Source organism: Schistocerca cancellata, chromosome 3, assembly GCF_023864275.1.
Source record: "Schistocerca cancellata isolate TAMUIC-IGC-003103 chromosome 3, iqSchCanc2.1, whole genome shotgun sequence".
NCBI classification, from domain to species: Eukaryota; Metazoa; Arthropoda; class Insecta; order Orthoptera; family Acrididae; genus Schistocerca; species Schistocerca cancellata.
The window spans coordinates 281,124,311-281,150,886 of NC_064628.1; the positions used below are offsets into that span (position 1 = coordinate 281,124,311).

At 42.3% G+C, this 26,576-nt stretch overlaps 1 protein-coding gene across 1 annotated transcript in view; it reads right to left on the bottom strand.

The window, feature by feature from the left end:
- Positions 1 to 26,576, bottom strand: part of LOC126176262 (synaptic vesicular amine transporter-like) — a 122,819-nt gene that overhangs the window by 57,571 nt on the left and 38,672 nt on the right. The window contains exon 6 of the mRNA XM_049923409.1: positions 6,251 to 6,283. Within this exon, the coding sequence (XP_049779366.1) occupies positions 6,251 to 6,283 (33 nt within the window). The remainder of the gene's footprint in view (positions 1 to 6,250; positions 6,284 to 26,576) is intronic.

Sequence of the window (26,576 nt, forward strand, 5' to 3'; positions counted from 1 at the left end):
AGCCTCGTACAATTTTATTTATTTAGAGGATCGCCAGTCATAATTTGAGAATTGTGCTGAATTTTGTTTTGAATATCTTTTTCTGTTGAGTGTACTATGTGAAGAAATTTCGTTTATCTTACGTGCATGGTGTGAAAAACATGTTTTAAGCATTTCCTTCAAGATAATCATTACTGTAATGATTTTGTATCATTTTACTGACTTACTTAATATTTACAATTAACAAATAGCACAGATATGAAATGATAAGCGGTTCTAGGCGCTGCAGTCTGGAACCGCGCGACCGCTATGGTCGCAGGTTCGAATCCTGCCTCGGGCATGGATGTGTGTGATGTCCTTAGGTTAGTTAGGTTTAAGTAGTTCTAAGTTCTAGGGGACTGATGACCTCAGAAGTTAAGTCCCATAGTGCACAGAGCCATTTGAACCATTTTTTGAATTGATAAACAAGAAAGAGAAGAAACTTGAATTTAAACCGTAAAAAGATTTTGGATCTAAAACAAAAATACGCAAGACAAATAATTAGAATAATAATGAACTTTTATATATATTTTAATTCGGTATGTTTAAAACATTTTCAAAATATCAGATTATTACAAAAGTTTGTTATACAGTTTACAGCGTTAATTTCATTTCAGCTTTTGTATGGAACACATTTTTTTAAGTATCAGCGTTCAAAGATATTCGCTGTGAACATAATATGCCACATTAGCTTTTGGGGTGTGTTTTACCCCTTAGACGTGAGATTGTGCAAAAATGAAAATTTGGAATTGTTCCCCTGCAAGTCAAATGAACTGAATAAAATGAAGTAAAGTAAATCTAAAGTGTGGTACAACCTGTCATAATATCTTCTTCAATAAAACATAATCGTTATAGATAAGATACCGACGTAACTCAACCTTCCATCATCATGTTTCTTAATGAAATGCACTCATATATTGTATACAATGTAATGTTAAGATAAACAAAACGTGCCACTTGCCGTCCCACATCCCTGCACAGTCACTTTTAGTTAAAAATTACTTAATGAAATTTTTTTCGATAGTTGCTGTAATGCCGTTTCTTAAAAATTTTAGCACCAATCAAGACTAAAGGATGTAAATGAAACGCCAAAGTAAGGCAGCCTATCTTTTTACAGGCAATAATGGAAAGTTCTTAGACGGGAACAGGTAAGGGTTGCCTAGGGAAAAGAAGGCAAGACATAGGGTTGTCGCGATTGTAAGTTTTGACAATAGAATAGGAGCGTGAGGCGTGACAGAGAAACACTGTTCATAGAAACCTATATAATAGATATACGCAGAGTAGCAGTCACCGAGTTAATGTTTTCATGTCTCATTGTAATAGAGAGACAAATATACTACACTGCTGGGAATCCATTTTTGAGTGAATTATATTTAATTGATAACAGTAACAATTATAATTTAAATAATGCTACTACTAATAATTATTATTATTATCAGGCTTTGATGGCTTCGTTTACACAGCTTGAGGCTGCAGTTGAGGGGCACCACTGTTGTGGGCCGGCCGTGGGGATCCAACGGACGTCCAGCACGTCCGAGTCCTCCGATCGGTTCTCACCGGTGGCCACCCCAGTTACTGCTCGCACTGAGGCTGACCCCTCACTTGTGGTCGAGTGGGCTGTCGCCCCGGGCCGTAGCAGGAGGCGAAAGATTTCCCAGGCGGCCGCACGTAAGGTTTCCCCGATTTGTCTGACAAACAGGTTCCAGGTGCTGTCTGCGGCTAACACTGCCGCTGAGCCAGATGCTGTCGTCTGTCGTGTTTCGGGGGGAACCTCTCAGCCTGCAAGATCCGGACAATCACATAGGGTGGGATTATTGATAGTTGGGAGCTCCAACGTTAGGCGCGTTATAGGGCCCCTTAGGGACATCGCTGCCAAGAAGGGAAAGAAAACGATTGTGCACTCCGCGTGGATAACGGGTGGAGTCATTCCAGGTGTGGAACTGGTCCTCCCGGATGCCATGAAGAGCACAGGGTGCAGGCAACTGCAGGTGGTTACTCTCGTCGGTTCCAATGATGTGTGTCACATTGAATCAGAAGAGATTCTCTCTGATTTCGAGCGGCTAACAGAAGTGGTAAAGGCTGCCAGTCTTGCTTGTAAGATGAAAGCAGAGCTGACCATATGCAGCATAGTCGACGCGACTGATTGCGGACCGATTGCGGTACAGAGCCGAGTGGAGGGTCTGAGTTAGAGACTCAGACGGTTCTGCGAACGTGTAGGCTGCAGATTCCTCGACCTGCACCAAACGGTGGTTGGATTTCGGGTTCTGCTAAATAGGTCAGGTGTCCACAATTCGCAGGAGGTGGCTACACGGGTAGCAGGGGCTGTCTGGCGTGGACTGGGCGGTTTTTTAGGTTAGAGGGTCTCAGGAAAACACAAGAAGGGCTTCAGTCACAAAGGGTGCAGGCTGAACATAGGAAGAACGTAGATACAGGAACCGTCGGTATAGCAGTTGTAAATAGTCGAAGCTGTGTTGGGAAAGTACCAGAGCTCCAATTAGAAAGCACTGATGCTCAAATCATTATAGGCACTGAAAGGTGGCTAAAGCCGGAGATAAGCTCAGCCGAAATTTTTTGCGGACAACCTAACGGTATTCCGAAAGGATAGGCTAAACACTGTTGGCTGTAGTGTATTTGTTGCTGTTATAAGTGGTTTATCTTGTCGCGAAATTGAAGTATATAGTTCCTGTGAGTTAGTATGGGCAGAGGTCATTGTTGGAAACCGGAATAAAATAGTAATTGGATCCTTTTACCGACCTTCCAATTCAGATGGTACAGTTGCTGAAAGGTTCAAAGGAAACTTGCGTTTGATTTGAAACACGTACCCGACTCATACGATTAAAGTTGGTGGTGACTTTAATTTACCCTTGATAATTTGGCTATAATACATGTTTAATTCCGGAGGTACGCATAAAACGTCATCCGAAATTGTGCTCTGAAAATTATTTCGAGCAGTTACTTGATGAGCCCACGCGAATAGTAAACGGTTGTGAAAACACTCTTGACCTCTTAGCAACAAATAATCCTGAGTTAATAAAGAGCATCAAAACGGATATACGGATTAGTGAACTCAGAGATATTGTAACCCCAAATCCTCCAAAAATAAACGAAAAATATACCTATTCAAAAAAGCAGATAAAACTTCACTTGACGCATTCCTGAGAGACTATCTCCATTCCTTCCAAATGAACGATATAAGTGTAGACCAGATGTTTCTTGAATACAAAGAGATAGTACCAGCAGCAATTGAGATATTTATACCAAATAAATTAACAAACGACGGAGCTGATCCTCCTTGGTACACAAAACGAGATAGAACACTGTTGCAGAAACAACGAAACAAACATGCCAAATTTAAACAGACGCAAAATCCCCAATATTGGCGATCTTTTACAGAAGCTCGAAATTTAGCGTGAGTTTCAATGCGAGATGCTTATAACAGTTTCCACAACGAAACATTGCCTCGAAACCTGCCAGAAATTCCAAAGATGTTCGGGTCGTACGTGAAGTATGTTAGCGGCAAGAAACAATCCATGGCTTCTCTGCGCCATAGCAATGGAGGTACTATTGAAGATAGTGCCCCCAAAGCAGAGTTAATAAACACAGCCTTCCGAAATGCCTTCACAAAAGAAGACGAAGTAAATATTACAGAATTCGAATCAAGAACAACTTCCAACATGAGCAACGTAGAAGTGAATATCCTCGAAGTAGTGGAGCAACTTAAATCACTTAATAAAAGCATGTCTTCTGGTCCAGATTGTATACCAATTAGGTTCCTTTCAGAGTATGCTGATGCATTGCTCCACACTTAATTATCATATACAACGGTTCGCTCGGCGAAAGATCCGTACCAAAACACTGAAAAAGTTGCACAGGTCAGACCAATATTCAAAAAAAGGTAGTAGGAGTAATCCACTTAAATACAGGCCCATATCATTAATGACGATATGCAGCAGGATTTTGGAACATATTTTGTGCTCGAATATTATGAATTACCTCGAAGAAAACGGTCTATTGACACACAGTCAACATTGGTTTGGAAAACATCGTTCTTGTGAAACACAACTAGGTCTTCATTCGTATGAAGTGTTGAATGCTACTTACTGCCAAGGGATTTCAGATTAATTCCATATTTCTGGCTTTCCGGAAGGCTTTTGACACTGTAGCACACAAACGGCTTGTAATGAAATTGCGTACTTATGGAATATCGTGTCAGTTATGTGACTGGATTTGTGATATCCTGTCAGAGGGGTCACAGTTCGTAGTAACTGACAGAAAGTCATCGAGTAAAACAGAAGTGATTTCTGGCGTTCCACAAGGTAGTGTTGCGGGCCCTTTGCTGTTCCTTATCTACAGGCTGGTCCATTCATTGTGACCGGTCCAAACATCTCACGAAATAAGCGTCAAACGAAAAAACTACAAAGAACAAAACTTGTCTAGCTTGAAGGGGGAAACCAGATGGCGCTATGGTTGGCCCGCTAGATGGCGCTGCCATAGGTCAAACGGATATCAACTGCGTTTTTTTAATAGGAACCACCAATTTTATTAGATATTCGTGTAGTACGTAAAGAAATATGAATGTTTTAGTTGGACCACTTTTTTCGCTTTGTGATAGATGGCGCTGTAATAGTCACAAACATATGGCTCACAGTTTTAGACGAACAGTTGGTAACAGGTAGGCTTTTTAAATTAAAATACAGAACGTAGGTACGTTTGAACATTTTATTTCGGTTGTTCCAATGTGATACATGTAACTTTGTGAACTTATCATTTCTGAGAACGCATGCTGTTACAGCTTGATTACCTGTAAATACTGCATTAATGCAATAAATGCTCAAAATGATGTCCGTCAACCTCAATGCATTTGGCAATACTTGTAATGACATTCCTCTCAACAGCGAGTATTTCGCGTTCCTTAATGTTCGCACATGCATTGACAATGCGATGACGCGTATTGTCAGGCGTTGTCGGTGGATCACGGTAGCAAGTATCTTTCAGCTTTCCCCACAGATAGAAATCCGGGGACGTCAGATCCGGTGAACGTGCGGGCCATGGTATCCACGTGTCATGAAATATGTTGTTCAATATCGCTTCAACCGCACGCGAGCTATGTGCCGGACATCCGTCATGTTGGAAGTACATCGCCATTCTGTCATGCAGCGAAACATCTTGTAGTAAAATCGGTATAACATTACGTAGGAAATCAACATACATTGCACCATTTAGATTGCCATCGATAAAATGGGGGCCAATTATCCTTCCTCCCATAATGCTGCACCATGCATTAACCCGCCAACGTCGCTGATGTTTCACTTGTCGTAGCTATCGTGGATTTTCCGTTGCCCAATAGTGCGTATTATGCCGGTTTACGTTACCGCTGTCGGTGAATGACGCTTCGTCGCTAAATAGAACGCGTGCAAAAAATCTGTCATCGTCCCGTAATTTGTCTTGTGCCCAGTGGCGGAACTGTACACGACGTTCAAAGTCGTCGCCATGCAATTCCTGGTGCATAGAAATATGGTACGGGTGGAATCGATGTTGATGTAGCATTCTCAACACCGACGTTTTTGAGATTCCCGATTCTCGCGCAATTTGTCTGCTACTGATGTGCGGATTAGCCGCGACAGCAGCTAAAACACCTACTTGGGCATCATCATTTGTTGCAGGTCGTCGTTGACGTTTCACATGTGACTGAACGCTTCCTGTTTCTTTAAATAACGTAACTATCCGGCGAACGGTCCGGACACGTGGATGATGTCGTCCAGGATACCGAGCAGCATACACACCACACGCCCGTTGGGCATTTTCATCACAATAGCGATACATCAACACGATATCGACCTTTTCCGCTATTGATAAACGGTCCATTTTATCACGGGTAATGTATCACGAAGCAAATACCGTCCGCACTGGCGGAATGTTACGTGATACCATGTACTTATACGTTTGTTGACTATTACAGCTCCATCTATCACAAAGCGAAAAAAGTGGTCCAACAAAAATATTCATATACCTTTATGTACTACACAAATATGTAATAAAAATGGGGGTTCCTATTTTAAAAAAACGCAGTTGATACCCGTTTGACCTATGGCAGCGCCAAGTAGCGAGGCAACCATAGCGGTATCTGGTTTCCCCCTTCAAGCTAGACAAGTTTCATTCTTTGCAGTTTTTTCGTTTGACGCTTATTTCGTGAGACATTTGGCCCGGTCGCCATCAATGGACCACCCTGTATATAAACGATTTGGGAGACAATCTGAGCAGTCATCTTAGGTTGTTTGCAGATGACGCCGTCGTTTATCGGCTAATAAAGTCATCAGAAAATCAAAACAAATTGCAAAACGATTTAGAAAAGATATCTGAATGGTGCGAAAGTTGGCAGTTGAATCTAAATAACAAAAAGTGAAAGGTCATCCATATGGGTGCTAAAAGGAATTCGTTTAGCTTCGGTTACGCGATAAATCAGTTTAAATCTATAGGCCGTAAATTCAACTAAATACCTAGTAATTACAATTACGAACAATCTGAATTGGAAGCAACACACAGAAAATGTTGTGGGGAAGGCTAACCAAAGACTGCGTTTTATTGGCAGGACACTTAAAAAATGTAACAGATGTAATAAGGAGACTGTCTACACTACGCTTGGCCGTCCTCTTTTAGAATACTGCTGCGCGGTGTGGGATCCTTACCAGACAGGACTGACGGAGTGCATCGAAAAAGTTCAAAGGAAGGCAGCACGTTTTGTATTATCGCGAAATATGGGATAGTGTGTCTCTGAAATGATAGAGGATTTGGACTGGACATCATTGAAACAATGGCGTTTTTCGTTGCGACGGAATCTTCTCACGAAATTTCAATCACCAACTTTCTCCTCCGAATGCGAAAATATTTTGTTGAAACCGATCTACATAGGGAGAAACGATAACCACGATAAAATAAGGGAAATCAGAGTTGGTACGGAAAGATATAGGTGTTCGTTCTTTCCACGCGCTATACGAGATTGGAAGTAATAGAGAATTGTGAAGGTGGTGCGATGAACCTTCTGCCAGGCACTTGAATGTGGTTTGCAGAGTATCCATGTAGATACAGATGCAGAAATTATTATGTTGTATAAAGGGTGATAAAAACTACAACAATTCCGGCAAGATTCTGATTTAGAACGAACACTATAAATAATATTATTAAATGGCTAGGCTACACGTACATAAATTTCACAATCGGCTGTCAAGCCTTTGGGGACGATCTAGTGATCTTCTCAGACTCCGTTGATATGGAGTTAAGGCAACTTAACCAAATGAATTAGACGTCAGAAAAGGAGAGACTAAGCGGACAGAAATATTTAAATACGTAAATAAGTGGAGACAACATAACCTACCAGAGAAGAAAGCCATCGTATCACACATTAACAAACTAGAAATGGCCTGTCAACTAACTAAATGAGTCTACACAAGAGATCGATGTTCGCAAATGCCAGAATTAGGCACCACTTGCCCTGCTATTGTACTGGAGGTAGTACATGCGGCAAAGATTTTTATAATGAACATAGGTCTGTTGGAGAAACTTGAGGCCAAAGAAAGGAAGATTTGAGAAAAAATCCTGGGTGCCATCAGAAAAGGCGTCACAACTATGAACTATACAAACACATGGAGAATGTGCCCAGAAATGGCTACTTTCAAAATAAGAAAACCAAAGGGGCATCTATCACAGAAGTGAAGTCGAAAAAGGTCTACAAGAATTGAAATTTATCGGCCTGGACTGGAGTAGCGAGTGGAGCAGGTGTGTTGTGTGAAGCTCCCGCGAGTTGCCGCGCTTTCGGGGTTTGGCAGCATGTAATTGCGCTCGACTTGCGATGATAGTTTCTGACATGGTGTCGCGGACGGGAAGCATTAGCTGGCGCACATCAAGAGCCCGTTTCGTCTGGTGACCGTGTCGAGAAGAAGGCGCGCCAACATCCAGCTTCTGCAACAGCGACGGCCGACAATGAGTTACTGTCGCCACCTCCTCGATCGACGGCTTCAAACCTTCAATCAACCAACAAGGAAGACTGGAAGCACGTAAAGTTTTAGAACTGTATGGCAGACCTCAGCTTTTCAAACTTTTAAAATGGTTGCATCACAAAATTACAGCAACTTAGCGTGAACGTTTGTTGCTCATTGTCCCAACTGCAATACCGAGCAGGGTCCCTTCCTTTTCCGGAATGGACCCGAGTGTCGTTGAAATTCAAACGCATCATTCGATTTCATTGCTTTAATTTCAAAGTTCAGTTAAGGTATTCATAGCTGGCTACAATATTTAGATTACACAAGCACAAATTAAGAGTGCGAGTTTTGTTACCGTATTTTAGCTTACCTGTGACTGCAGCTCAGCTTGGTACGTACTAAATTTTACTATTGTTAATTGTTCAGAATCATTTAATTCAAGTTCAAAGTTAAATCTCTTATTTCTAAATTGCGTAGATTCAAGTAGCTTTTGAAATGATTGTTGAGGTAGTCCAAGACTAACCGTATTTTACTGAATTTCGATGTGCTTCAGAAAGTAAGCTCACTATTAACTTCTGTCACTAAATTAACTTTCGATTTTCCGGTTTTATTAATTCTAATTTGCTAAATTGAGTCAGAGTGTAGCGAAATTTATTACTTCTGACAAACTTTCAATTTTCACACTACACGTGTCAACCTTCAGTTGCCACGCTTCTAGTGCTAATTATATGTGTAACAACCTTTCTTTTTCAGTTACTATAGTAATTGTCCTGAGGACTGGCGACCATAATTTCCCCAAATCTCAAATATCTAATTACCGCTAGTTAATTGTTAACGTAATGGCCGCACATTTACATTCTTTATTAACTTTACCCCTTTTCAAAATTAATTTCCACCAGTTTCATTTGCATTTATCCTTTCATTTAGATGTAACCCTTTCCTCCCTCTTTACCGACAAATTAACTTTGGTGACGATAGCTTTTCCCAAATTTCCATTAGGTACACGCGGTTTAATTTTTCACTGTCATTAAGGTCGATAAGTGAGGGGGAGGTTACACGTGGATCGGAGCGTGATCCCCTTAAGGAAAAATTACGAACTGACGGACGTTTCCACGAAAAGCCGAAACTGAAGACGGAGAGAGAAAAGAGCAACACTGGAGAAGAATGCATGAGCATTAGGCGGCAGTTAGAGCTCGGAGAAAGACGCACTTGCCCGAGACGACGACAACGAAGAAGAATATTATTATTAATAAGTATGGAAAAGGTTTTGTGGCGTTTGAAACCTACACTCATTGTTTCGTATTAAAAGCATGCAGTAATTTCCATTGTTCAAATGAGCGTATGATAATAGTATATAATAATCAGATAAATCATATGTTCCAGAGACATATTAAGTCTCAGATTCATCTATTATAATGAATGCAGGCTGAAGCAATGAATTATAATTTGTACCAAAGCTAAGAATCGTACCCAAGTTTCCTTCTCGCTATGCAGATGCACTGATCACTGTGCCACACCGGCACTGTAGTTAAGACAACTGCACGGATTACCCTAGTTCGTTTCCCTACTCAAGTACACAATGTCAGTTTCCGTTTTTTTTTTTTTTTTTGTTGTTGTATAGACGAGTCACACAGAGGTCTCCTAAAATCAAAGATATTTAAGTATAACATGAAAGAGCACGTGAGTAATGGTGAACCCTCAATTATAGCTGCCGTAGTGTGGTACATTTACTGGAGCTCAAAAAAAGTTGCTTAACAATATTCTTTTAACAGTTTCCAACATACATCACTCATAACGAAATGTCACCTTTTTTTCAAAAGTCATCGTACAGGGCTTTTGTACAAATTAAAGATATTTCAGGATACCATGAAACAGCAGGTGAATAACTCAGTACCCTCAATTGTTTTTCCTGTTATTACAATGAATAGCTTTTCTGAACTTTCTTCCAGAGTCGATGTGATCTCTACACTACTCCCCCAACAGTAACGAAGTTACGAATTAATACATGGTGGTGAAGCCATTGTTTACAAAAGATCAACAAAACATTGAAATAAAACACATATAAATCCTGCGTCATGAATGATAAAAATGATGCAAAACCACAAAGTTCAAACGCCATCAGTGTGAAAAAAGATACAACATAATTATAAGATACTGATCTTGATATGCTATGTGTAGGTCGATAATGTTTCAGATGTAACATTTACTTTTGCAAATCAGATGCAAATGAATCAGGATCAATTTTCAAGATGGTTCTTCAAAAATTCACCAGGAAGTCATAGTCTTTCCATATACCATCTGTACAATGCTTCGGCCTGTATTTATTATCATAGACAAAGCTGAGCTTAATATGTTTCAGCAACATATAACCTATCTCATTAATATACGAGTATCACCTATGACTGAGGGACAGTCAGAATTACCCCACTTTCATTCAATGCTAAGGTGCTATTCCAGTGTTGGTGTGCCTCTGAAATACTGATACGAAGCGTGAATTGGAGTTTGTATTAGGGAGGGGGACATACCAGAATAATCCGTGCAGGTGTTAACCACAGTGCCAAGGTGAGGCAGTGGTTAGCGAATCTGCCTTGTATTGAGCAGGAGACCAAGCTGTAAGTCTCAGCTTTGGTACAAGTTTTTCAATTCATTGCTTCGACCTGTAGTCATTATAAGTGATATATAATTGATATTCACTTATCTTTCAAATTCTACGTAATTTATATACAAAATAGGGCTAATAAACCTAAGTGAAAGAAAATAAATGAATAGTTTGAAAACCGAGTAATATGTTTTTTGAAATAGAGACAATTTAATATATAGTACAATTTAAAATAAAAGGCTTTCCAACACTACAGTTATTCAGTAGCTATTGCGTCAGAAGTTACTGTACTGAAATCCAATACTGAAGAATTGTCATCATTATTTTCCTTGTCTGTTACATGTGAAATTTCATCAAGTTGTGAGGGTAATGGCTCACTGAGGAAGTCTCTTGGCTTTAAATATCTATGCACTTACCATCCACAAGATTCAGGCCGTAGCTTTACGCAGTAAGAATCGGCAGCATTAAACCACATTGAATTTACATTTACTGTGCTTAACGTTTTTTGTTTTACGGATTTCCAGTATTGTGGAATCTTAATTGAATCGAACCTTCTAATTTTTCTCGTGAACTGCTCATGAATCATTCGTTTGGAACATAAATCTTGCCTCATGAACACGTGTGCGCTGCTTTGTGCTGTGTACAGAGCAGCAAACTTTAACTACTTCAGTTTTTTCGTCTATGAAAATGTTGACATCATCTCTTAGTGACGCAATAGTGTTTTTATACGAGGGTCACTCCAAAAGAAATGCACACTGTTTTTTTTTTAAATCCATCTTTCATTCTACATGTTTGAAAGTTTTACAGTGTGTAGATACATCCTTTAGGAACAATATTTTCATTTCTCCACATACTTTACATCCCTCTCAACTGCCTTACGCCATCTTGGAACCAGCCCCCGTATACCCGCACGGTAAAATTCTGGACCAACCTGTTGGAGCCACTGTCTGGCAACGTGTACAAGGGAGTCATCATCTTCAAACCTTGGTCCACGAAGAGAGTCTTTCAGTTTCCCAAAGATATGATAGTCACATGGAGCCAGGTCAGGACTGTAAGGCGGGTGTTTCAGTGTTGTCCCTCCGAGTTTTGTGATCGCTTTCATGGTTTTTTGACTGATATGTGGCCTTGCATTGTCGTGCAACAGCAAAACGTCCTGCTTTTGCTGATGTGGTCGAACACGACTCAGTCGAGCTTGAAGTTTCTTCAGTGTCGTTAGATATGCATCAGAATTTATGGCGGTTCCACTTGGCATGATGTCCACAAGCGAGAGTCCTTCGGAATCGAAAGACACTGTAGCCATAACTTTTCCAGCAGAAGGTGTGGTTTTGAATTTTTTTCCTTGGGTGAATTTGCATGATGCCACTCCATTGATTGCCTCTTCGTCTCTGGTGAAAAATGATGGAACCATGTTTCATCACCTGTCACAATTTTTCCAAGAAATTCATCTCCACCATTCTCGTACTGTTCCAAAAGTTCGCTGCATACCGTTTTTCTTGTTTCTTTGTGAGCCACTGTCAACATCCTGGGAACCCACCTGGCACAAACCCTTTTTAACGCCAACACTTCCCGTATTCTGCAAACACTTCCTTCCTCTATCCCAACGTAGCGTGACAATTCGTTCACTGTGATGCGTCTGTCAGCAGTCACCAATTCGTTAACTCTCTGCACATTGTCTGGAATGTGTGCAGTACGAGGCCTGCCGCTGCGAGGACAATCCTCAATATTGCCGTGCCCGCTTTCATCACGTAACCTGCTTGCCCACCGACTAACTGTACGGCGATGAACAGCAGCATCTCCATACACCTTTTCCAACCTCTTGTGGATGTTTCCCACTGACTCGTGTGTGTGTGTGTGTGTGTGTGTGTGTGTGTGTGTGTGTGTGTGTGTGTGTGGTTTGAGGTTTTCAGGTGCTAAACAGCGAGGTCATCAGCGCCCAAACGCATAGAAACAGGAACACATGCGGTGAAGGGACGAAGACGGACAGCGAACAAGGAGAACGAGAACGGCTAAAAGACACAGGCCTGACGCAGTTCCAAATCCTCACATACCTGTCCCCGATGTTATTCAATCTGTATATTGAGCAAGCAGTAAAGGAAACAAAAGAAAAATTCGGAGTAGGTATTAAAGTCCATGGATGGTGGTGTGTTGGGGCTTATGGGCGCTCAACATCGAGGTCATCAGCGCCCTGACACACATTAAAAGGAACGAATGTGGACAGACCTAAGAAAACTAAAGCACACACTCAAAGAAAGCAGGAAAAGAAGAAAAATGCTACATAAGAAAGTAAAACCCAAGGAAAGGGGAAACATAGCAACAAAAATGTCACAGTAAATTGTTATTGGCTGGCCACTTACATAAAATATGGGCGAGCTTGTCACACAGTGAGCAAATTAAAATCCTCTCCCTAAAATCTTTGTAAAAACATTTGACAGGGCACAGAACTTTAAAACTTTAACCACATTCGTCCGAGTGTTGCCTAAAAGAGATGGCAGGTCCGCTGGCAAGTCAGCCGCGACCCGCTGGTCAGAAAATAAAAGGCAATCCAATAAAACGTGGCGCACAGTGACCTGGACGCCACAAGCACCACACATTGGAGGGTCCTCTCGCCGGAGAAGGAAGCCATGCGTCATAGGGCTGTGGCCTATTCGAAGCCGAGTGAGGAGAACCTCGTCCCGTCGATGGGGCTGAAAGGAAGTACACCACACACGCGTTGTGGGCTTGACTATACGGAGTTTATTGTCAGTCACTTCCAGCCACTCATCCTCCCACCGGCGCATGACCCGTCACCTCAACAGCGAGGTGAGTGCGTGCAAGGGGATAGCACACTCAGATACTTGTAGGGCGAGACACGCCTCCTTGGCTGCGAGATCTGCCCTTTCATTCCCAGCAATGCCGACATGCCCCGGAACCCAGCAAAAACCTACAACCTTCCCCAGTCGCTGTAGTCGGAGGAGGGCATCCTGGATGGTATGGACAATTTTGTCTGCCGGATACAAACGTTGCAATGAGTGAAGGGCACTGAGTGAATCGGAACAGACAAGAAATTTAGGAGAGGAAGAATGTCTCATGTGCTCCAGTGCCCGCAAGATCGCAGACAATTCTGCATCAAAGACAGTAAAAGTCTGAGGCAGTCGGACCTTGAGGACACGATATGGAAAAACAACTGAGCAACCAACAGAACCCCCTTGTTTCGACCCATCCGTAAAAACAGCTACATAGTCGTGGTGCTCAGATAAAATGGCAGAAAATGCTGCATTAAAAACGGTGGCAGGAGTGCAATCTCTCTTGTACGGCAATAAATCTAAAATCACTCTGGGCCTCTTCAGTAACCAGGGTGGCAGGCGGTTAAAACCTTGGATTTGGGGTTGTACAGACTCCACACCGAGGGACTCTAGTACACGTTGCACACGGATCCCAAATGGCAACGTAGCCCGGGGACGGCGGGAAAAAAGGCGGTCTAGAGGTGGATGGGCAACAAGATGGTGTGCAGGCGAGCTGGGAGCTGCAAGAAACTTACAAGCCTGGCGCACCAGCAGGAGCTGCCGCCGGATGGTAAGTGGCGGTTCGCCAGACTCAGCACAGAGGCTGGGTACGGGACTGGTCCGATAAGCACCCGTGGCCAGTCGGATCCCAGCATGGTGAACAGCATCAAGGATCCGCAAATAAGATGGCCTCGCTGACCCATATACTGCGCAGCCATAGTCCAGCCGTGAACGCACAAAAGCTCCATAAAACTGAAGGAGACGCTCCCTGTCCGCACCCCAAGACCTGTGGCTGAGGCACTTGAGAATGTTCAGTGCTTTCAGCGTTCTGGCTTTCAAGTCACGTAGGTGTGGCAGCCATGACAACCTGGAGTCAAAAATTAGGCCTAGAAACCGCACTATGTCTCTAAAATGTAGGACAGTATCCCCCATATGCAAGGCAGGCAAAGTAAAAAGATGACGAGAACGATTAAAATGAACACAAACACACTTATCGGCAGAAAACCGAAAACCCGTCTTTGCAGCCCACTCCCCTACCCGCCGCACTGTTAGCTGCAACTGACGGCTCACGGTTGCAACACTGGAGGAGGAACAGAAAACAGCAAAGTCGTCCACAAATAAGGAGCACTGTACTGGACTCCTCACTGTAGACGTTATACTGTTGATGGCTATGGCAAAGAGGGTAACACTTTAAACACTGCCCTGGGGGACACCGTTCTCTTGCTTAAAGCGATCAGACAGTGTGTTACCAACGCGGGTCCGAAAAAACCGCTGAGACAGGAAAGACCGAATGAAAATGGGGAGGCGCCCACGAAAGCCCCATTGATGCATTTGTGCAAGAATACAGTGTCTCCAAGTAGTATCATATGCCTTACTGATATCAAAGAAGATACCGATACAGTGATGCTGACGGAGAAAAGCCTGCTGAATAGCCGACTCTAGGAGAGTCAGTTGTCGACCGTGGACCGAAATTTTCGGAATCCACACTGAAAGCGGCTAAGGAGCTGTCTGGTCTCTAACAGCCAGACCAGACGCCGGTTAACCATCCGTTCCAGGGTCTTTCCGACACAGCTTGTCAAGGCGATACTCAAGGCGATACTACGATAACTACCGGGACATGTGCGGTCCTTTCCTGGTTTGAGGAGAGGGATGAGGATTGCCTCCCTCCACGAGGTGGGGAACACTCCTGTCTGCCATATGAGATTAAAACATTCGAGGAGGATTTCCTCTGACGTCGCTGGCAGATGTCGAAGCATGGAGTACCGGATGCGGTCGTAACCTGGTGCAGTGTCAGAAGTCTCAGTAAGTGCCGATTCAAGTTCCCACATGCAGAAAGGGGAATTGTAGGCCTCAGAACTGTTCGACCGAAAGTCCAAGGTCGATCTTTCGACAGTCGCACGGTAGCGACGAAACGCTGGATCCTGATTTGCAGTGGCAGTACTTTGTGCAAAATGCTCTGCCAGCGTCTGAGCAATGGCTCTGGGTGTTGTTTGGAGGCATCCCTGGTTCAGGACAGCAGCTATCGGTAAACGGCTATGTTTACCGGAAATCCTCCGGATGGCTTCCCATACTTTTGTGGAACAAGTGGAACGGTTGATGGAGTCTAGGAACACCTGCCATGACCTTTTCTTGCTCTCTTTAATGACACGGCGTGCCCTGGATCTCGCGATTCGAAAGGCGGTAAGATTGACCGCTGTTGGGCGGCATTTAATTCGGCGAAGAGCCGCACTCCTGTCCCGGATGGCTGAACGGCACTCTTCTGTCCACCAAGGCACAAGGCGCCGCTTACGAGTGCCAGAAGACTGTGGTATAGACAGGTCAGCAGCATGATGGACCACAAGCGTGATGTGATCCACCCATTCCTGTACGTTATTGTGGCGGTCAAAGACAGCCAACCGAGTGAACAGTGGGCAGTTAGCCCTGCCAATCATCCACGATGGTGGCCGCTGCTCCAGCAATACACCATTCAGGAGATGAATGCGGATAGGGAAGTGATCGCTGGAATGAAGTTCGTCAATGACCTCCCAGTGAACAGAGTCGGTGAGGGTTGGAGAGCAGAAAGATAGGTCAATGGCTGAGAATGACCCTGTAGCAGTAGAGAAATGAGTCGGAGTACCTGTGTTGAGGATGCACAACACTTGAGATGTTAGGAGGCTCTCCAAAATTCGACCTCGAGCGCAAAGAGGAGCCCCACAGGACATGATGGGCATTGAAGTCTCCCAGGAGGAGAAATGGGCGGGGGAGTTGGTCGATAAGATCTGTGAGAGCGTCTAAGGTCATTGCATCCAGAGGGGGTAAATAAAGGGAGCAAACGGTAAGCCTCCGAGGTGAATGAATTTCAACTGCAACTGTTTGCAGGTCAGTATCCAGGGGGAGAGCAGAGGAGTGGTGGTCATTATTGACAAACACAGCGACTCCGCCTTTGGCCCTTTCTCCAGTTAGGTCATCTTTGCGATATGACGCATAGCCCCTTAGCACAGGAACATCAGATGGTTTTAAATGCGTTTCCTGTGAACACAAGCACAGGGGGCGTTGCCGTGCTAGGAGGTTCAGTTCCTCCACATGTACCCAGAATCCATTCATGTTCCACTGTATAATGGGAGCCACGGTGACAGGAGACTGGCGGCGCTGACCAGTCCCCAGCTCAGTACCCCAGGGTCGCTAAGCCCGTACTCAGCAAATGAATGCTGAGCCCCTGGGGGGCACTGACTCGTTTTCACAGCACAGGAATTCTATGACAGCACGTTGCTTCTGACGAACGTCGAGTGTAGCAGCCATCTTGAAGACATTATGCGACGGCGCCACTCACGGGAACAGGTTGAACTAAGTTTGAAAACAAGCGGGAAGGATGTATCTACACACTGAAAAATTTAATTCATGTAGAATGAACTATATTTTTACAAAAATTTTGTGCATTGCTTTTGGAGTGACGCTCGTAGGTTTCGTTTTTTGAAAAAAAAAATAGGTATGACATTTCCTTCATTACAAAAAAGCAGCAGCGTAATTGCTGCCAGTAAAAGGGCAGAATTCTGATAGACTTAGACATAATAAGGATACCTGCTTCAGTGCTAATTATATCCAGTTGATGTAGTCAACGTCTTACTATTTTTTGTCTTAATTCTACCAACCAAATTTCAGATTCAGAAACATTATGCATATTGGTCAGCAAAATTACTGAAACATCACTGTAAGAGGCTTTTACTAAAATGTTTAAAGTTGGTGGCACTTTGCTACCACGCAACATAAATCATTTTTTCAGTTCTTACATGATGTGTCTTTAGTTAATAAGACCAGCACTTACTCCCAACCTTTATAAAGACTTTCTTCGTTTGCGAAGTTGATACCAAACGATCATTCTCCCTGGAGAGGTCCTGGAACGTTCGACAACTGTCAGTTTGTCGTTCAGAATCCATGACTGAAGATCTTAAATTACTATCAAACATAGTATATATCTCTCCAGCATTATTTGAACAAAGTTTCATGAGATTCGCCTCAGCTGCGTTATCAAAGATTTGTGGCAAGGAGAATACGATCTGGAGTAAGAAGTGAAATCCGTCTACTATTTCAAGGTCGATTTGCGTTGGCGGCACCACGTGGACTTGAGATTTCAGTGTCTTTGCTAATGTGGACTTGTCTGCTTTTAAAATTTCACCGGTGCAGCCTAAAGAGTAGGCGGCATTGGTTCTACTGAAAATGTGAAGGATAATAGCGAGCAGCCGGCCAAGGACATTTGGTTCCATTTTTAGCAGTGCTTGTTTATTCACATGAACTTAGGAGGTGTACTGTGGTGCACAATTAAGAATTTTGTTTCGTGATCTCAGTTTCTCAAATCTTCCGCAAACAGAACTGCATTCAGAAACAAAAGTTAACTTTTGTTGTTTTAACAGTAAGCAGGAAATCAGTAATATCTGAAAATACTGATTTTGCAGTAGAAATATGATATAAAAAAATTACAACTACTATGATTAAATAGATCGATGATATTTTGAATTGTTTAAGTAATACTGTGAGTGTGCTGCAGTTTCCGAACTGAATGGCTACATGGCTACGTATCTTCACTGGTGTAGAAAGAAAATAGCGACAATCCTAAGATCTGCGTACTTTTCCTGAGGCAGCCGCATACCATCGTGTTCCCAATAAAATTATCAGCATTTAATATATAATTAGATGAGGAAACTTGATGAGGGTAATTTACTCATACATGCTACCTGTTTCCATCTGGTAACCTTTCATTATAACCTGGAAAAAGGTAGGCAACCTTACTTTGGCGTTTTATTTACGTCTTTTAATTTTGAGTGGTGCTAACATTTTTAGGAAACTGCATGAACGTAGCCATCGAAAAAATTTCATTATGTAATTCTTGATCAAAAAAAGCTGTGCAGAGTTATGGCACAGTAACCATGGCACTTTTTGTTTATCTAAACTTACATTGTATAAAATATACATCTTATTAGGAAACTCCTTGAGGGAAAGTTGAGTTAGTCCAGGATCTTGGACTATAAAGGTAACTCTTAGATGTCCGTTAGTTAATAGTGTACGCATTAGTGACTGTCATGATATTAGATGGGAATTTGGGAATTGTCAGCAGGATATATGAAGAACAAGCAATATATTGGAATTAACATGAGAAAAGTAAAGTTTGGAAGGTAGGAGACGAGGTACTGGCAGAAGTAAGGCTGTGAGTACCGGGCGTGAGTCGTGCTTCGGTAGCTCAGATGGTAGAGCACTTGCCCGCGAAAGGCAAAGGTCCCGAGTTCGAGTCTCGGTCGAGCACACAGTTTTAATCTGCCAGGAAGTTTCTTTAACACGAGAAAGATCGGGGGAAAATGGTGAGCCCCATAAAACGATTAACTGTGAAGAACTAATAAAGGTTTATTACTGGCGAGATCGCACGGGCTTCATAGCTTCCGGCCATAAATCCAGTCTACAGGCTACATTAAGTGGTACGCTACCTCCACAAGAAAAGTGATTCGAGTTATTGGATCGTTAATTTGTTTCAATTGGAAGCTAGGCTTTTACTTTTTATTTTTGTCTTTGATTGTGATGCCCAGCTAGGCCTTCGTTAGACTAGCAATAAAAGTTTTGTGGAAAAAAGAAGAAGAAAATGCAGTCATGACTCGTCTGTAAGCGTAAAACTACGTATAAGGGATAGACAATGTAGTTGAAGTTTTTTGTGGCTTCTCAAACGTAACGGCGCTCTAAATTAGCGAAAGAAAAAGACAAGGGAAATAATACACAAAACAACTAATAAAACTGCATTTCTGGAACGTTTTCCTAATATTCCTAGCTTCCTGCTATTGCGAGCAAAGCAAACATTTAATAGCTATTACATAATGAATATTCCTATCTGCAGTTGAATTGATACTGTGATAAAACTTATTTACAGATCTAAACTGTTAAGGTTAGGGTCACCTCATTTCAGTTTCTCACAAATTATACGCCAATAGAACAATTTCGTTCTAAACCTTAACTCCATGTGTAATAGAGGTGTAAGCACAAGTAGCGACGTCTCATGCTACCAAACCAGCTGAATAAAATTCGTTGCTGCATCACTCTAGGCTAAGCTGTTTATTGAAACCTCAGTTAGGAGTTGCCTTCCAGGTTTTTTTCTTGGTATATGGTCAGTACACGTTTGTGTTGCTTGATTTTGCTGTCGATAGAAAAAACCCTATTTTACTTCGCATTTTTGACTGCCAGTCGATATTGAAACTAACATCACAGCAGCTACTATTGAACATAAACGTGCGTATGTTTGTTATTTCCTCAGTATTTTTATAAACAATAGGTAGTTGTGAACTAAGTTTCATAAAGACGAGACTAACACCTTCATGGTCACTACATTAGTGTTCTTCTTATACGCAAATATTCTGGGAATTTTCTTCTTTTCCCGTCCACTCGATGACCAAGCTGCATATGAAAATTCAGATACTGCTTCCTTCTCTGTACTTTATTTGTTTGTCCTTCCAGCTACCTTATTTTGCATTCGAAGTTTGGATTCTTTATCTACACATACATCTTTATAAGTGCTGTACAAACCAGTGTGAAATGTATGACAGTTGGTACTTCGCGCATTACTCAATGTCTGGATTTCTTCCTGCTATAGTCGTTTATGGGCTGGGAGAAGAATGACTGCTTCAGTGCCTCTGTAACTAGTATAACTTTGGTTTCTACGTGGACGACGAGTCAGGGTATGTTGAATATATCTAAAGTTTTCACTTAATACTGGTTCTCTAAATTTTCGCGGAATATTTGAGGCTACCTTCAAGTTTCTATCAGTTCATATTCTTCAACATTACCGCGACGCTCTTCCACGTATTGAGGAAACCAGTGACCGTTCATGCCGCCCTTCTATGTAAACGGTTAATCTCCCCTTTTCCGCCACGGTAGCGAGTATCAGAATAGCAGCAGCAAAAGGAGGCCCGTATCGGTCCACTCTGTGAAGACGTATAGAACGGCGTACCAACGAGAAGACAGCTAAGATACGGTCTATCCATAAGGATAGCAACGCCCTCGCGTGATGACTGGAATATCCCTTATTAACGCCAAGACCAAACAGGGAGGAGACGGTCACCTGAAATCTAGTGTGTGAACGTCACGGCGCCGTAAAAGAGGCATTGTAATATGGGAGAGTTTAAATGCGGCATTGGTAGCTGAGATACTGATTGTCCTAAGGTGACATTTTGGCTTTTACAGGACATGTTGCTACGACAGTGATTCGTGTGTATAACGAGTAATGGAACAGGATGGAAACGAGCGAGTACTGGACCGTACATGACACTGAGGTGACAAAAGTCATAGGATAGCGACATGCACATATAATGATCCCGGTAGTATCGTCCACACAAGGTATAAAAGGGCATTGCGTTGGAGGAGCTGTCATTTGTACTCAGGTGATTCATGGGAAAAGTTTGCCGACATTATTATTGTCTCACGTAGGGAATTAACAGACTTTGAACGCAGAGTGGTAGTTGGAGCTAGACGCACGGAGCATTCCTTTCCGGAAATCGTTAGGGAATTCAGTATTCCGAGACCCAAAGGCTTAAGAGTGTGCCGAGAATATCAAATTTCGGGCACTACCACTCACCACGGACAATGCAGTGGCTGACGGTCTTCACTTAACGACGGAGAGCAGCGGCGTTTGCGTAGAGTTGCCAGAGCCAAAAGACAGGCAACACTGTGGAAAATAACCGCATAAATCAATGTGGGACGTACGACGAACTTGTCCGTTAGTACGGTGCTACGAATTTGGCGTTAGTGGACTATGGCATCAGACGACCGGCGCGAGTGCCTTTGGTAACAGCATGGCAATCATCTACAGCGCCTCTCCTGGACTCGTGACCATATTAATTCTAGACGACTGGAAAACCGTGGAGTGGTCAGATGAGTCCCGATTTCAGGTGGTAAGAGCTGATGGTAGGGTTCGAGTGTGGTGCAGACACCTCGAAGCGATGGACCCAGGTTGTCAATAAGCCACAGTGAAAGCTGGTAATCGCTTCATAATGGCGTCGTCTGTGTTTATATGAAATGAACTGGATCCTCTGGCCCAACTGCGCAAATCATTGACTACAAATGGTTATGTTCGGCTACGTGGAGACCATTTGCAGTCGTCCATGAACTTCATGTTTCGAAACAATGATGGAATTTTTACAGATGACCGTCGCCATGTCACCAGGTCACAGTTGTTCGCAATTGGTTTGAAGAACATTGTGAACAACACGAGCGAATGATTTGGCCACCCAGATCGCCCAACATGAATCCCATCGAACATTTATGGGACAGAATCGAGAGATCGATTGGTGGACAAAATCGTGCACCGACGGCACTTTCGCATGCTCAATATTTCTGCAGGGGACTTCTACCGACTTGTTGAGTCCACGCCATGTTGAGTTGGTGCACTACGCTGGGTAAAAGGAGGGCCAGCACTATATTAGGAGGTATCACATTATTTCCGCCGTGTGAAGTCATATGGTCAATGAAGATCTAAATGAAAAAAAAAATCGTCTGTTAATTCTTACTATCCAGATCATGTTTCTGGCGCTGTTCTTTAAACAGCAAATTGATGTCTCGGTAATGTTGTATATTTCAGCACAAAATGTTGTGTCGTCGGCCGTTACAAGCGCTCGCAGGAACATCACGTGTTACAAATGGCGTTTTTTTGGTTTGATTTAAGGGGACCTTAACCAGAATGTTTCACTTTATGGTGATAATTTTCAGGTTAATATCTATCATCCTCTGGTTAAAGTGCCAATGTGAGAAACCTGTGCCGGCCGGTGTGGCCGTGCGGTTCTAGGCGCTTCAGTCTGGAACCGCGTGACCGCTACGGTCGCAGGTTCGAATCCTGCCTCGGGCATGGATGTGTGTGATGTCCTTAGGTTAGTTAGGTTTAAGTAGTTCTAAGTTATAGGGGACTGATGACCTCAGATGTTAAGTCCCATAGTGCTCAGAGCCATCTGAAACATTTTTGAGAAACTTGCTTTGGACGTTGGCCTTATCAGTCAAAGGTAGAAAAACATTCGTTTCTGGTGATTGATCCCCTACGAAAGGGCTTCTATCGTGAAGCGACATAATGCTCGTTTACGCTCTCAGGTACAAGAGCCTAGTAAATGCAGGAACTACACAGCAAAGTAAACTCATCCATGGTAATTTTGGTTGTGAAGCTTATGTATACCTGAAGTGCTTGTGGTCCCATAGTGACCCCGGAAACTCCATGGGTATGTATGAAAGCCAGATGGATGTGAGTTCTTAGCTACAGAGTATTACTTTGATTTTGAAAAGTAATATTTCTGGTTTCTGAGACATGGGAATTTACTTCTGACGACCTTACACTTCAGTGGAGGAGACGGGAGCTTAGTAAACAACTAGGTTTTATATATTTTGTGAATCAATCAAAAGAGTGAGAAGACAGGACACAGGAGAATGTGGTGACTGCGGGCAGTTAGAGATAGTCTGGTGATGCCGTCACGAGAATGATCAGCGAGTGCGGAATGCTGCAAGAGACCGCAGAGTGTAAGTGATGGACGAAGGAAGAAGTTGCGAGCTCTACCAGGAGCGGCGGGAAGCGGATAGGCACAGACTTCCCAGCACGAGGTGACACGGAAGGGAACTAAAAACTGTTGAGTTATGGGTAGGAGGAAGGAATTCTATTTGTTAGCAGTCTCGAGGACATCTAGTTTGCTGTTAGAGCAACTAGCTTCCAATAGGTATTCAGAGTTTCTAAGGATTTTACTGAGACTTCTTTAAGACTTTTCACTTCAAGTTGAGTGAAGATTTGGAGACGGGAATTATTGAAGATAAATACAGGACATCCACTTTCAATTTATAATGTCATGTCCTTAGTAGTTTTTTCCTCTTTTAAGTGTTTTCAGGTATTTTGTGTTGTCACTGTATTTCCAGTGTCCACCATAACCTTTGTGTGCGGTAGATATAAGTTGCCGATCTTCTAGTGTTAATATACATGTAGTTTATCGATCCTATGAATGGATGCTGGGTCTCGAAGGGCGTCATAGGGGCCTGACGATTCGTAGTTACAAAATTATCGTTGTGTCACAGAGTGGACATTTTATAGTGAGGCTAGCGACCCAGTTACTTTCAGTTAGATGTATTGGTGACTGGTGTTGGAGGGAAATGAACGTTTACGTCTTTGTTTAGGTGGCTAAATAAATGGGTGGTACTTCAGATTTGTAACACTTCATACTTAGCACATTACTTCTTTTTGCTTTTTCAGTGTTATTCTCTGTTTGTAAATTTATTCATTTTCAATGCTTTTTTAGCCAGTGCTAATTAATTTAAATATTGTGAGATTTTATCCTTGCAAATATTGAAACAATTTTTTGAAAGTTATAAGCAGACACACTGGCAGTGTTAGGGAATTTGCACTGTGTAGAATCAAAAGATATTGCCTGAATGGTATTAACTTCTGTAGTGCATGGCAGTGCGGGTAAAAAGAGTCGGACGTTAACGGTGAAAGAGGTCAGACGTGAAATAACAGTCCACGCAGGATATGGTGGCTGATGCGCAGTGGCCAATTTCGTCTGTAGCGCTGGGCGAGTTCATTCGTTTGTTCAGAAGGGGAGGCCAGCAGTGTCTGCCACCTTTCAGTTGGTCAGCGATAACAGAACCATGGCGCCCAGCCTGCAACTTTGTCAAACGATTTTACAGAAACTGTTCGGTAAACAAATTTCACTTTTGCTTTACTTATAGCTTTATATGCCAGCTTCGTGATGAAGAGCCCATCATTTCGTTAATGGTCACGGTTATTGTGAAATTTATTTGGAAGTTAGACACTGCGCGAAATCCGAAAATGTTTGCAATGAAAAATAGGAGTCACTATGATTTTGCGTTTGGTGCATAATACATAATATGTTGTTGTGTATGAAATTTAGCTGACATACAAAATTTTTCTTTCGACTTGAATGGAGGCCTATCTGTCACAATATTGAGAAAACTGATCTGACGTAGCACACTCATGTTGCTGTGTATGAAAATTAGCTGACATACAAAATTTTTCTTTCGACTTGAATGGAGGCCTATCTGTCACCAATATTGAGAAAACTGATCTGACGTAGCACACTCATTTGCGATCGCACCGCGCCAGCGATAAAGCCAGAGTGAGATGTCCACAACATTCCTCATATTTCATAAAGCGTTTGAGATATCAAAATAGTATTTCGGCAAATGATAGAAGAGGGGAGTATTTTTCCGTATGGTTTTTACGTAAAACTTCATTATCTACTGTGTTATTCCACTGACTACAGACATTTTTGATGGAAGAATGTAATTTTTAAGAGCCATCGACTGCTGGTGAAACAAGAAATGATATGGGCATTGGAACAACGTAAGTGAAGACTTACACCTTTATCTTGTACCAAGGATGTTCTTTTTCATAAGATACTTTTCCTCAGTTCTCACTTAAATGACTTAATTAACCACAGTTTCAGAATTCTCTTGCAACTGCCTCAGCATAACGTGTTATTGAGGCGAGACTGTGTGAACTCTGCTGTGTTTTGGCAGAAGAAGCAAATTTTAACATGGCAACAAGAGAAACATGTAGGTTTTACTCAAAACTTGCCACTGTTGACGCTTCTCTGAAAGTTACAAATGGTTAACAAGCCAGGCGAAAATAAATCGCTGCATTTTCGGCGGAATTCTTTTTGGATTATAACCAAAGCAGAGGTAGATGTTTCTGAATGGTCACCATGTATGTGTTGGCAAGGAAGGGCTCCACTTAATAGTTACAAAAAATGTGAGAATAGGTTTCAGTTTAGAATGGCATTTCCCCTCCAGTACTCGCATTTCCCCTACAGCACCTGTCCACAGCCCCGACCACTTCTGCTCTCCCCACACCTTCCCTGCTGACAACGTGTCTACTGGGCGTCGTATGCTGCGCAGACCGGTAGAACATGTGCAAATGTGTAGGCAGTGTGGTCACAAAATATATGCCAAGGCATTGTGGAAATTATGAGCAGGCAATAGTATGGGCCACAGTAGGGTGATTAGTCACGGAGAAGTTTCAAGAGGTTTGTTGAAAGAAGAGTATTTTCTGGACAAATATATTAAAATCTGCTCATAACTGCCTTTTTCTTAATAATCGTTGCGGCGAAACCATTACGTTGCGCAACAGCAACTCCATCTCAAGGTAAAACTGTGTCATTTCATTGTGTTAATGATTTTCCTATATCTTTGGTACCAACAGGTAGAATCCTTTTCCTTATCGCTATACTAACCAAGGGGCATGTTATTCGAATAGTAAGAAACTGTGATACGAAAATCTAGAAAGTGGCAGAAATTGAAACTTGAATTTTGCTGTTCCAATGAAAAAGTCAGTTTTATTAGTTAATTGAAAGTACTAGTTCAGTTGTGTAATTTAACCGCATTCATTATCTTTTTGTGAGGGAAGCTCCTTAAATATGGAAAGGATTGATTCTAGCAAATGAAAAGTTTATATTATTAAGTTTTAAAGTTTTACTTAATTACGTGTATTTCTTGATGTGTTGTGTTGTTTTTTGCTTTTGTGTTTTCAGCGTTGCTTCGTTTAATTGTTACTAAATGTGACATCATTTAAACTTCGCGGTATGTTTTCCGGGAGTGACTTGATCTTTGAACATAGCGGTTAACAAAATACAATGACTGTGAACATTTTAGTCAAGTAACCTTTCTCACTTAGTACTTCATTACACGTGGCAATTATTATATCAGTTTGAATTTTCAGATGAGCTCTCACACCTGATTGATCATTGTCATCAACGTATGGTTTATTAATTCTTATGTAATTTAAACTCAACATAGTTTCAGAATCCTTCATAGTCCGTAGTCGGACTGGCAATTGTGTTACTTAATTTAATAAGTACAGTTTCGATACATCTCGGTTTTATAATTAATAGCACATAAAAAGAAGACAAGCATCGAGGAAACAGATCTCACTGAACAGGTTAAAAATAGTAGTATAACAAATATAAAAAGAGTGCTACAAATGTATGCAATTTCACCTGGCTAACTAACGTC